The 13,715-nt window shown below is 43.4% G+C and overlaps 1 protein-coding gene across 12 annotated transcripts in view; it reads left to right on the forward strand.

Annotated features, from left to right (window-relative positions):
* The window catches only part of RERE (arginine-glutamic acid dipeptide repeats), a 396,332-nt gene that overhangs the window by 229,383 nt on the left and 153,234 nt on the right, over positions 1–13,715 (forward strand). For 2 of the 12 annotated variants that reach the window (XM_043531924.1, XM_043531925.1), the window contains exon 1: positions 13,425–13,647. The exons of 8 other annotated variants lie outside the window; for them this stretch is intronic. In XM_043531924.1, the coding sequence (XP_043387859.1) occupies positions 13,622–13,647 (26 nt within the window). In that variant the 5' untranslated portion in view covers positions 13,425–13,621. Of the gene's footprint in view, positions 1–13,424; positions 13,648–13,715 lie in introns of those variants that run through there. 2 more of the 12 variants (XM_037881389.2, XM_043531923.1) reach the window with 1 other exon arrangement.

The raw sequence follows: 13,715 nt of genomic DNA on the forward strand, positions 1-13,715 counted from the left end.
GCATTCAGATGATAAAAGATGCACAATATTCTGTTTGGATGCAGCTAGAAAGCAGTGTATTTGTGATCTGATTAGGTTCTGTTCATGATGCACATCTGCACCATCCAGTAGTGCTACTTACCTACATGACCATATGACTACCTAACCAATCCAGAGTTTTGGAAGACTGTTTTTTTATAATGATTGGTGTTGAATGTCTTTTGGTTATTTTTATGTAAATCCAAAAATAACATACCTGAGCTGTGATGTTTGACTTCTGCAAATAGATATTGTTCTTAGTTGTTGGATGCCTTCTGTATAGTATGCTCCACACACATACATGTATACAGTTAATACATCATGTCTATTTGTCTTAATGAGTTTGTCTCATTTACTACTGAAGACTAGTTTTTGTGCTTTTCAAGGATATTGAGAGACAGCTCAGCATATTGAGAATCCAACTGTTTTCCGCTTACTCTTGGAGAACCAACAGAAGCAAGATAACAAGAAACACATTCTCATTTTTATATTTTAGGTATAGCAAGCAGTAAAGATTTTGCCAGGGTTGATACATCAGAAGTGCACTCTAAAAGCATGAAGATGTGGTGTAAAAAAGCTTCATGGCAGAGGTGTAATTGATGAGCGCTCTTGCCTACCAAAGGGCTCTCAACATTTAAAGGAAAGCAAATTTTGTCCTTTATTTTCTCTTTTAAAACCCTGCTGAGCATGGGTTTAGTAAGGGGAAAAATTAGGGGCATCTTATTGATGAACAGCTAGTTCCAGTGGCAATTTGTGTTTTCAGAATCCTTGTTCCTTCATGCACTGGGACAAATTTTGTCCTGCAGACATCAGTAAACCATTCCTTGTTATACTTTAATAGTTGGTGTTGCACATCAACAGGATAATTATTAAAATAAAATATTAGTGTTGGATGTTGGTACTGACATTTTCTACGTTGCATCGAGCTGTTAAGCAAGTTAGTAAGTGGGTCTGGAATATATTCAACTCGTAGTCCCCGAGGAAAGGAACGTTTGTGTTAGACCAAGCACTTTAACAATCACTCAGCTAAATAAGTATGTACTAGATAAAGAGAGTTAGTGTGTGTGAGAGAGAAAGAGAGAACGAGAACCTATGCTCAAAATCATTTTTAGAAGTACTTGTCATAGTTTAGTATCTTCATTAAGAGAAAGGAACTGCTCTGCCATTTTAATGATACATCATTACACTTCACAGCAGCACCCCAGTTTGAGATAAAGTAGGACTGAAAGAATTACCTTTTACCATTAGCAAGCAAAGGAAATCAGAGGGCTACAAAACGTCATTTTTATTTTGCGTTTTGGTTAATAGCTATTAACCCTGTTAAGTTAACTAATGTTAACTCAGGTAACGGTTAAGTTCATCAAAACTCAATAAAACTTGCCGTACAATTAGATCAAACATTCAGATTTCCAGTGGTTATGAATAATGAAGCCAATTTTTCATTTACTTGTAAGTTCCAATTCTGCATGGAGTCCCACTGAAATCTCTGGGACTCTGCAAATTGCAGGATCAGGGCCATGCTTTGCGTTATTAAATTGTCATGGTGATGACATCTGTTTTTTTCTGTTAATTAAATTATTTTACAATTAAAAATTATTTGTAATTATAATGTAAATTATTTTACAATTAAAAAAACATTTTGTATTGATTTATGTTGATTAGAATTTTAAATATTGCACCAGCATTTCCTTGAATGTTTATTGTTAGACGAAAAGACCTTCATAAAATACTGTGATCCTTTGTAAATAACCAGACTTAATTTAAATTCACTCTGAAGTGCTAAAGTGCCAGGTAATGGAACGCATAAAACTGTAGAATTTTAGATTAGATAAGGATGGAAGTGGAAGGAAAGAGTTAACATTAGATTAAAAAGGGGTTTTGAATAAAATGCCACCTATAAACCTTGCTGTCTCTGTAATGGGCCTCTTTCCCAGGGACTTCAGTTTTGAAAACGTGCTTTTTGTTTACATCTGACATCATCTGCCCATCTTTTAGCTTAACTTTTTCTGCTCCATCTGAACCTGTATGTGCAGTCAGCATGCAGGCCAGTGCGGTAATAGAATTAGACCTTTGCGTTTTTTGAAAATTATATGCAACAAAATAGGTTTAAAACCCTCACAAAAGCCATTGAATTTCAATTGAGAAGCATTAATAGGCAAAGCAAATTGGAACTGATGTACCATTTTACAAAAGCAGTAACTGCACCAGCTTGCATTAAACAGCCGTTCTTGGAATTTATGAGCCAGAGTTCAGCTCAGCCCTTAAAAACAAGCAGTGAGGCCCAGATGTTGTTGTCCATGCCACTTTTCTTCTGTTAGCTTAAGTGGTTGCTCACCAGTACGTTCCCTCCCATTTAATTTAGCTGCTAGTTCTTACCCCAGCCAATAATATAACTCTGGAAATAGAATGTGGAACACGGTGTACGCACATCTCTTGCTTGTTAGAAATGAGTTTGTTCTGGCACATGAACTTGTGCATTTAAATTGGTAAAAGATAAATAAGACTGTGTGTAGACCCCTGCTCCTTCTTAGTTGTTAAAATACCCAATCTTGTTTTTAGGGTGTGTCGTGTTGCTTAAATACATGCAATCCTAATTCTGTTATACATTAGAATGCGTGCATACAAGCCCTGTTTACAATAGGGAAACAGAACATTTCCCACCATTGTTAACATCAATTCATATGAACTGGTGGTAGCGACATTAGGAGTCCTAGGATAGGCAGGATATTGGCTGCTAATGTCTTTGTTTCCATTTCATCTTAGCCTGCTGGGTACAGATCTAACTGGTCCTAAAAATGCTATCAGCAGTTGAAGAAGCCCTATCTATACAAAGGTTCCTAACGTTGCTAGCATCAGCTCAGCTGAACACCCAATTGATATTAGCAACACTGTCAGTTTTTTTCAACATTTCTATTGTAGACGAAGCTTTAGAGACACTTTGATAGAACCTATCGGGTGTTGGATGAGGACTTGAAAGACTCAGATTCTATTCCCAGCTCTGCCAATGACTGTGGGACCTTGGGAAAGTCGTTTTACTTCTCTGTGCCTCCATTTCTCCTCTCTAAAACGTGGATAATGATGCTTAATCGTGTTTTTGAAGCACTTAGAGACATGGATGAAAACAGCTATATAAGTGCTCGGTGGTGTTCAGATGCTATCGCAATATAAATATCTTTTTTGGGATGCAATTGGGAGGGTTTAAATAAAATTTAAGGGTCCATAGGCCTTTTGCTGGTCCACTGCATGGGATTAATTTCATTTTTTATTTGTTGTCCTGCTGTTCTAGCAGATGGCTTATGTGGGTGCTAATGCAGGTGACTGCAGTGTTGATGTCATGTTGGTCACAGGATATTAGAGAGACAAGGTGGGTGAGGTAATTTATCTTTTATTGGACCAGCATCTGTTGGTGGGAAAGAGATGCTTTTGAGGTTACACAGAGCTCTTCTTCAGGTCTGCCCTGTAGAAGAGCTCTGTGTAAGCTCGAAAACTTGTCTCACCAACAGTAATTGGTCCAATAAAAAATACTGCTTCGCCCACCTTGTGTCCGTAATGAACACGACTGTCATTTTGATATTCAGAACTGTGGCTGAGGTGCACACGGGAGAGGGGTTTGGCAGCAGAGGGGTGGGATGGGATGGGGTGTAGTGCATGGGGCTTTTCTGAAGGACCGGGAAGAGGAATTTGTCAGCTGGGAAAGAGAACTGTGTCCAGGGCACTTTCTGGGTAGGCATGCCCACTTGTCTTTCCCACATACTTTGATATCCTGCACCATCTCACCATGTTGATGATGCAGAATAGTGTACAAATTCTGCTTGTGTTAATTGCTTTGTGCTCCACAGTACTTCCTCCCCTCTGCTGCTGCCACCTGTGCAGTGAATATACAGGATCTGCTCTTTAATTCCAGTAAACTGTGTACACTTATTACAGCTTGTTTTCCCCTCCTTATTTAAAGCTAGTGCAGGAATCTGAAAAGTATACATAGGTCCGGACTCTCTTGAACCTAATTACTTGGAAACCAGAAATCTAACACATTAATTTCTGTGCAATCAGATATAACAATCACGTGTCTTGAAATGATACTCTGCACAGCATTGTTATGCATCAGGGAGCAGAATGATTATCAAGCCTTCAAAGCGCAGATTAATTTTAAAAACAGAAATTTAGGGCGAGATTGGAGCCTAGTGTACTTAGAGACCCAACATATTTTCTCTTTGGTTGTGGAGCTCTTCTTAGTTTTTGTGCGTGTTCACAATTGCTTTGTGATCGTAGGAAGCAAACTAGTATTAGAATAATAAAAATGTGGGGTTGGAGGGACCTTCAGAAGTCATCTAGTCCAACCCTCTGTGCTGAGGCAGGACCAAGTACACCTAAACCATCCCTGACGGGTTGGCTGACCTGTTCTTAAAAACCTTCCATGGTGGGGATTCCACAGCCTCCATTGGAACCCTGTTCTAGAGCTTAACTACCCTGAGAGTTAGAACATTTTCATTAATATCTAACCTAAATCTCCCTTGCTGAAGATTACACTGATTAATTCTTCTTCTGCCTTCAGTGGACATGTAGACAATCAATCATTGTCCTCTTTATAACGTCCTTTAACATATTTGAAGACTCTTACCAGATTCCCCTCATTTTCTTTTCTCAAGACTAAATACACCCACTTTTTAACCTTTCCTCATAGGTCAGCTTTTCTAAACATTTTATTGTTTTAGTTGCTCTGCTCTGCACACTCTCCAGTTTGTCCATCTTTTCTGTAGTGTGGTGCTCAGAATTGGACACACTACTGCAGCTGAGGCATCACCAGTCCCTAGTAGAGTGGGACAAAGTGGAGAATTGGCCTGAAATCACCAAGATGAAATTCAATAAAGACAAGTGCAAAGTACGTCAAAGAAAAAAATCAAATGCATAATCAAATGCAGAAGCTGGGAATGGGCGACGGGATGGATCACTTGGTGATTACCTGTTCTGTTCATTCCCTCTGGGGCACCTGGCATTGGCCACTGCTGGAAGACAGGATACTGGGCTAGACGGATCCTTTGGTCTGACCCAGTATGACCGTTCTTATGTTCTAACTACAACATGGGGAATAACTGGCTAGATGGAAGTATTGCTGAAAAGGATCTGAGGGTTATAGTGGATCACAAATTAAACATGAGTCAGTGTGATGCTGTTACTAGAAGGCTAATATCGTTTTGGGATGTATTAACAGGAGTCTTGTATGCAAGACCTAGGAGGTAGTTGTACCACTCTATTTGGCACTGAGGAGGCCTCCACTGGAGTACTGTATCCAATGCTGGGCACCATGGTTTAGGAAAGACTTGGACACATTGGAGATAGTCCAGAGGAGAGCAACAAAAATGATAAGTTTTAGAAAATGGACCAATGCAGAAAGGTTTAAACAAACAAACAACCTGGGCATGTTTAGTCCTGAGAAAAGAAGACTGAGAGGGGACCTGATAAATCTTCAAATATGTTAAGAGCTGTTATAAAGAGGATGAATGATCGATTGCTTGTTCTCCATGTCCACTGAAGGTAGGACAAGAATTAATCAGCTTAATCTACAGCAAGGGACAGTTAGGTTAGATATTTATGAAAACGTTCTGACTCTAAGGGTAGTTAATCTCTAGAACAGGGTCCCATAGAGGTGGTGGAATCTCCATCATGGAAGGTTTTTAAAAACAGGTTAAACCTCTGTCAGGGATGGTCTAGGTTTACTTGGTCCTTCCTCAGTGCAGGGGTCTGGACGTAATGACTTCTCTAGATCCCTTCCACTTCCCCATTTCTATGAGTCTATAAGTTTCTCTTGCATCCTTGTATCTTCATCTAGATATTTAGTGATGTGACTTCCATTCCATCTGATTATAGATAATCTGATATTTTTCTGTGGCTGTCATTCTATACAGTATGAACAGAGATGTGTTCATCTTTTTGTTCCCCTTTCCTTTTACACTTCACATTTGCTTCTGATTTTGGAAAATGATGTTGCAGTATCTTGAGCTACAGCTCGATAGAAAATGCAACATTTTATAGGTCAGTAAGGAATGTTTACCCCAGATAAACTGGGATTCAAATAGTCTGCAAAAAATCCCAACTGAATTTGCTTTGTGAACTTTTTCAATGTGCTGTTATGTTTTCCTGATTGAAGTGCAGTTTTCCGTTTCAGTTTCTTACTAGCTAGAGTAAGTCACATCAGACTGGTACAATCTGACTACTTTTGAGAAACTCTGAAAGAATACGTTGAAGTGGTGTGGTGTGTTGCAGGCAAGGAAGTTATAGATACTCTCATCTTTCTGGTAGAACTGCATCTAGAATAGTATGTTCACTTCTGTGCACCTCATTGCCACAAATGTACTGATATATTGGTGGAGGGAGTACCCGGACCTGATTAACATTAAAGGGTTTTTAAAAAGGGATTTGAATGAGAAGGAAGATTTGGTTGTAGCACAAATATCAGGTGTGTAAGAGGAAACGCAGAGAGTTAGGTAGGAGTGGAGTTGTACACTCTTCTACGTGGAGGGCAAGAGTTTGAATTTGATATGAAAGGCAAAGAGCAGCCTGTAGAGGTTTTGAAGAAAAACGAGTAGGATTGAGAGGAAGATAGTTTTAGAAGTTCTACAAGGTTTCCTTTTTAACCTAGTTTAAGTCAAGTTGCTGTAAAAACATTGTTAAGTGGTACTTTTTCTTACTGAGCATGACTGTGGCAAATGTGTATTCATTGCAGGTATTTCTTCATTTAAGTGTAGTTATTTTCCCTGCAGTATTAAGTGTGGCTTCAGAATATGTGGGTGGCCTTGAATACATTTGATTAGTTCCCCCCATGTCTTACATGATCAAGATGCATCCACGAAACAGAGATAAGCTGTGGAATATATAAATATGTGAGATGGGGTCTTTTAGCCATTTAAAAATACATTTGAAATCCCCAGTTTAACACATGCACAACCATTTGGATTCCATGCCATGCAAGTTGCAAACACTGTTTAATTTTCATGAAGGTACTGTACCCTTGTTATCTATCTTAGGGTTTTATAGTGCCACCCATTATTGTAGTATTTGAGAACCTGTCAAGTAAAATAGATGAGCAGTATCAAAGTTTCTATTGGACTTCATGGAGTTTCTGGGGTATAAAAATTCTGCTTGGGATAGAGTTGTGTTTTAGCGTTTGGGGATTGGGGATGAAGATGGGGTCAGGTAGAAGGGGATGTTAGTGTTGTGTATGTCCTCCTTGTTATGCTGGAAAGGCTTTGTCACTGTGGAAGGCTTTGCAATGTTCCCTAGGGAATTGTGTGGGCATCCATTGCATAGAAACCAAGTGAAGTGGGGGTAAGGGTGTGTGTGTGTGTGTAGGGAGAGAGAAACCTATCCAGGAAATTGCTTATTTTAACAGCAGTGCAGTGTGCATGAAGTTATTCAGCTATATAGGATGGGATTTTCAAAGGAGCCTAATGGAGTTAGGCACCCAAACCATGGAATTTCACATGACATGGATGCATGTGCAAGCAGGGTACTTCAGAGGTGCAGGTGTTTTGCTAATGAGTACCATACATCATCATCATTTATCATTATCCAGTAGTTCAACAGGTATAAAGTTGTCAAGAGCTATGGCTGGGATTTTCGAAGGAGCTGTGAAGCCAAATTCTGGCTAATGCAGTTTCATTCACGATGACCGCGCAAATTTGCAGTGAAATAGAAAGGACTCAGAGTATCTTCTCTCGCAGCTGGCGTGACCCATGCAAGCTGGTATTGGCATCAGAATAGTTACGTTGATACAGTAACCCTGGACTGAAAGACCCATCCTGAATCTGATAGTGCCAATAGGATCGCTCATAAGAGAGGATTTGAAATAGTTCTGTTTGTAAATATATAGAATTCAAATGAATGCCAAGATATTACTTCCAAATAGAATTCTGAGATGTTTTTTAATAACTGATGCCCTTTTCCAGAAAATCCTTCTTAAAAGGAAAATCAACACCAACTAGGTTTAAAATAGCACGAAAAGTCTGAGTTACGAGACAAAAGTAAAGAAACTCGTTTTGTCTTGGTCTTCATCCTTAACTCACTCTGAGTCTGGTTAGTGTTGGGGGCTCAGAATAGTGTCTGGCCCTATGTGTATTACAATGCATAGTGCAATGGAAGATATGAAAGATGAAATTATCACTTAGGTTCTTAATTTACTTTTGTGCTTCACATCAGAGCCTTAAAATGAGTGCTCATATTTTGTCACTATGCTTTGCTACACACACAATGTATGTGGCGTGGCAGGTGTTTTAAATAAAACATATTCTCCAGCATATGACAAATCACAAAGCATTTGTAAAAAGAAATATTGAGGTGGCAATTTAATTATGGCATAGAAAACGCACAGGGAAAGTCGTTCCCAGTTGGATAAGCACAGAGAGACTCAGTAGCTCTTTTTGAATTAGGGCAGGGTGATTTCCCTGCCATAGATATGTGCACAAAAACAATCCTGCAAGGTGCTGAGTGCCCTCCCCTCTCCTTGATATCCGTGGGAATTAAGGGGTTTAGCATCTTATCAAGATAGGATCATAAAAATAGTGTCCAGCTTGCAAATGGGACAGTTTACAATAGTATGTCTTGTGATCTCTTAACCGTTGATCACATCTATTCAGTGATCCCAATATTACTTGCAACTCTAAAATGATTATAAAAGCACACTTACACCAAGCTGCCTCTGAATAGCTAAGTGTCCTCCTCTCCCTGTATGATGTAGGCTGTCTCCTATCCAGTTAAAAGCTTCTGGCACTCCAGCTGTCTTCCCTGTTGCTTAGTTTCAGCTGCTCCCCCTTTCCTCCTCAGACTCAGTGGGGTTTTCTCCAGACTGGCTAAACACAGAAGAGAACCATCTTGGGGTCTCTAACCCAAGGTTGTCATAGAAGAAAGACTTTCTGTCTCTCATGCCCACCCTCCCTGCCACCATCAGGGAAGTGCTTTTTCTTGACATGGGTCTTGGTCCAAGCAGAATGTGCCCGTGTGTCTTTCCTGCAATCATGCCCTGTTGTCATCCATAGAAATGAAGTGGAGAAAGAGGGAGAGCTCTCTGAACCCCGTACCCTTTTTTTTTCTGGATGCAGCAACTCAAAACCAATGAGTTGTGCTTATCATCTCCCGTGTTAGCCCTAGGCCAGCCATCGCCTTTTTTCCCTATCTGTGCTGTGTTGCATTCTGTATTCTTACATCTCCTCCTTCCCTCCAGGTGTTACAGATGAATGTGTATAATTACATTGATGTACCAGGGCCATTGTGTCTATGGAAGAGGAGGAAAGCCATACAGGAACAATAATTGTGATAGTGTTTACGACAGCATTACATGTTTGGTAGAACAACATAAATTGTTGCCTCTTTTATAGCACCCCCCTATCAGAGGACCTCAGATCACTTTACAAACAATGGTAATGGGTGCGTTTTAAATACCTGGATCACTAGCTGAACTTAATATTATTACTTAGCATGTATATAGGACTGTATGTATTCAAAGTTCTCTTTGGATGTTAGCTAACTTGAAGATCTTCTTGGCAAGGCGGGTTAAAATAACATGAGCAGAAACTAAAGCAAGCCATGTCCTTGGTGTGGCATGTTCTTTCCTGGACACTTTAAGTAATCCAGGCATGGGGAGGCCCCAGACAAGGAGTTATTCCTCTAGGACTCTGGTCACCAACTGGTCGATCATGATCGACTGGTCGATCCTAGAGGATCTCCCAGTCAATCGCAATCTCTGGTGGTGTAGCGGGGTTGCAGTGCAGACCTGCAGTGCGGAGGCGGGGCAGAGGGGGTCTCGCTGCGCACTGCTTCTGCCTGCAAGCATTGGCCAGGAATGGGGAGCTGTGGCTAATGGGAGCTGCGGGGGTGGTGCTTGCAGAGAGGGGCAGTGTGCAGAGCCATGTGCCCCTTGCCTCCCCCCACCCCGGGGAGGGGGCGAATTGGCCCCTTCTGGGAGCAGCATAGGCGGTCAGCATAGGCAGGGGTCAGCATATGGGGGAGCCTTATGGGGTCAGCATAGGCAGGGAGCCTGCCTTAGTGGCAGCCACACTGCACCATCAACCGGAAGCCACTGGAGGTAAATGTTGCCCCGTGGGAGGCCATACCCCAACCCTGAGGCCCCTCCCAGAGCCTGTCCCCCAAGCTCCAGCCCTGACCCCTGTCCCAGAGCCAGCACTCTGTATACCCTCCTGCACCCCAACACTCTGCCCTTCCCAGAGCCTGCACCCCAACCCCCTGCCCCAGCGCTGACCCCCTCCCAGAGCCAGCACCCTGTAACCCCTCCTGCTCCCCAACACCCTGCCCCAGTCCGGAGCCCCCTCCTGCACCCAAACTCCCTCCCAGAACTTGCACCCCTCACCCCCTCTTGCACCCCAACCCCCTGCCCCAGGCTCACTCCAGTGTGTCCTCCCACACTGAAAACCCCCCCGAACCCCCAACCCCCTACCCCAGCCCAATGAAAGTGAGTGAGGATGGGGGAGAGCAAGCGACGGAGAGAGTGGGGGATGGAGTGAGCGGGGCTTTGGAGAAGGGATGGGGCCTCGGGGAAGGGGTAGGGTAGATCCTGGGTTGCCCTTAAATTCAAAAGGTTGGGTGTAAAATGGTGGGAGACCACTGCTCTAGGATCCGTTTCTGGCTCTGCCACAGACTTCCTGTATGACCATGGTAAAACATTTGTCTCTGTGCCTCAGTTTCTTCATCTGTAAAATGTAGATAATATAAAGACTGTGGAACTTTCCTGAAGGAGTGATGTTTATGGTATACGTGTTCTTTATCCTTTTAAAAATTAAAGCATCTACGTAGGGGCCTGTCAGCCTGAAATGGCAATTGGCTGAGAATGGCAAATGGATAGATGCCCTGAAACAAAACTTGGGAGTAGTGGGAGTGAAATCGAAATGGTAAGGGGGAGGGGACAGGGTCTTTGCATTTGAAAGCGGTCACCAGGAAAAGACTGTGATGCAGGTATTAGGTAATTATCCTTGGCTAGTCTATTATCTGGGACAGTTTGTTAAAATGATCTTGTTTTAAATATTTGTTGCACTTTTGCTTTGCATCTCAGATCTTTTGACCTTTTTACATATAATTGAGTTGATGGGATGTATCTTTACAGTAGCTAAAATGCTTAAAAGAACACTATTTTAAATTGTTTTTGATCAGACTCTAGTGTAGTCCTGAGATCCTTTTTAAAAACCAAATAAACCAAACAACTCTTTACCACTTCGGTTCTTTAACCATTTGGAACATGTTCATTAGTCAAGTTCATCCTTCGTTTTCAACAGACAGCTGAAATACAAACTAAGTTCCCCTTTCTCTCACTTTTAGACTACTCCAGTGGTGGGCATTGGCATCATCTACTGACGTCGGCCCAGCTCTGGTAACTGTATTTAAACAAAACCGTTACTGCAGAGCCAGTAAAACAAGACCAAAACATTTTGGGGATATCTCCCCAAAAGTATTAATTGCAAATCTTTAAAATATATTTTGTGAGTTAGAGGTAGGACCCCACTCAGATATTTAAAAGTACAGTGAATTTTTCCATCAGATTTTCATTTCAAAGTTGTTATTTTCAAATGTGGAATGCAGAAAGACCGTCATAGTTACTTGATTTGAGATAACACAGTAGATTGATTCTGGGGCAGTTTGTATAAAAATATGCACTTGGAATTTTTGTATCAGTGTATATGATCTTTTTTAACCAAGTCATATAAAATTGTGTAATAAGATGCAAAGTCATGTAGTTTTACTTAAGACTCTTCTCAGTGAAATAAATAGTGTAACCCTTGAAGGAAATGGTACTGCACCCACTGAAGTCAATAGTAAAACTCCTGTTAACTTCAGTGGTGCAGGATTTCAGTAGGAAGGACTAGGCTAGACTCCTTGGGACTACAGGTTCAAATTCTCACAGGGTCATCACAGTCCTTTATTCTTCCAAGGTCTACACACGCTGAGTTTCATGAGGCTCACTGTGTGGGTAAGATCTAGCTTCTGGGTAAAGCCCTAATAACTGAGTTTCTTTGGATGGTAAAAATTCAGTGCCTCTGTACCATGTTTCCTGAGGAAAACCCCTGTTACTTACTTCCTTCACTGCTGTGTGGGGTGCTGTGTTGGTTGTTTTCCTGATTGCTACTGCCCTGTCCCCAATGGTAGTTGCATTCCAGTTATTGTTGAAAAGATTCCTGTATGTACAGTGTTAAGTGCTGCTTGGATTCCTTTGGGAAGGCACGAAGTAGAGATATAGCAGGGGCTAGTGCAAAAGACTTGGGTTCAGCAAATCTAGGTTCTAGTCCTGACTTTGCCACTGAGTGTGCTGCATGATCTTAAGCATCTTGCTTACCCTGTGCATCTGTCTTCCCATCTATGAAATGGGGATAATAAGTTAGGCTTTGACTACACTAGAACTGTGTACAGCTTCAACATACCAGTATAGCAAGGGTGGGGGCCATTGACCCACAGGAAAAATCAGTTGTGGGCCACGCAGCCCTCTGCGTGGGAGTGGGGGACGGTGGTGCTGAGGAGGCTTGGGGCTTCTGGCCTGCAGTGCAGAGACTTGCCATGGGTGGGCTGAAATGAAGGAGCGGACTGGATCTGGCCTGCGGGCTGTAGGTTCCCCACCCCTGCAGTATAGCTGAAGTGGTACAACCACCCCAAGTGTAGATGCGGTAAGCTGCTTTAAAGAGGTTTTACACAGGTATAGCTATTCCTGTCCAGGAAGGGAGTACCCCTGTCAAGCACCTTCATACCAGCATAACTGAATCCACATTAGGGCTTTACCGGTGTAAGTATTTTGAATAATTAAAAAAGGCATTTCTAAATAGATTTGTTCGTCTCTACGGTTCCTTTTCTTCTGCCACGACAGCCGACGGCGGCTGCTGCTCTGAACCCTGGCTGTGAAACAGGTCCCCCCTCGAGCTCCGGGCTCGCCGTGGCGGAGGGGGCCGGCCCCTCCTCCGCCCGCCGCTGCTGGCAGTGCCATTCCCGCTGTTCCACAGGGGGCTCCTCGGGCAAGCGGCCCAAAAGTACCTCAGGGGGCCGCGGGGCAGGACAGGGATGGAAAAGGCTTGGGGCCGGCGCTCGCCCCGTTGATTGCCTGGCACGGTCACGGTCGCCGCGGCTGCTGAACCCCGAGTCCGGGTTGTCGCCCTTGGGGCGGAGGCCGCAGGAGACCGGCCCCGCGCACACCCGGAAACACGCGGGGGACGAAGCCCGCGCGGCGGCGGCGGCGTCCCCAGGCGTCGCCTCCCTCGGGCCCCCCTCCCCGGCACGCCAGCTGGGCGCGCGGCCGCGGCCGAGCCCGCGCGCGCGCGGGAGGGGGCGGGGGAGGCGGTTTATTTACGGAAGCGGCCGCGCGGCGGCTGCTTGCGCGGCGGGCGCGTGGGGGGATGATGAGGGCGGGTCACAGCACATGCTCAGTCCTGTCAGTCCGAGGGCGAAGTTTCTGCGTTCTGCGTGCAGGCTTAGGTCATAGCACAAGCTCAGTGAAAGCTCGCTGAGGTCTCCCAGGCTTGCATGTGCCTCCATTTTGAGTGGTTAGAGTAGCAAAAGGCAGAGTTCCCCCCTAAGTAGGGGTCCGGGAACACAGCTAGACCCACCAGAGCCTGTTAGAGTCATGGATGATCCAGGCAGCCCCTGCAGGTAGGCTACAGCCCTCTGGCCTCACCTAGAAAACGATGCTTTTTTGCTTCTGTTTTGCGACTTCTGAA

Source organism: Chelonia mydas, chromosome 18 (assembly GCF_015237465.2).
Source record: "Chelonia mydas isolate rCheMyd1 chromosome 18, rCheMyd1.pri.v2, whole genome shotgun sequence".
In the NCBI taxonomy this organism is placed as follows: domain Eukaryota; kingdom Metazoa; phylum Chordata; order Testudines; family Cheloniidae; genus Chelonia; species Chelonia mydas.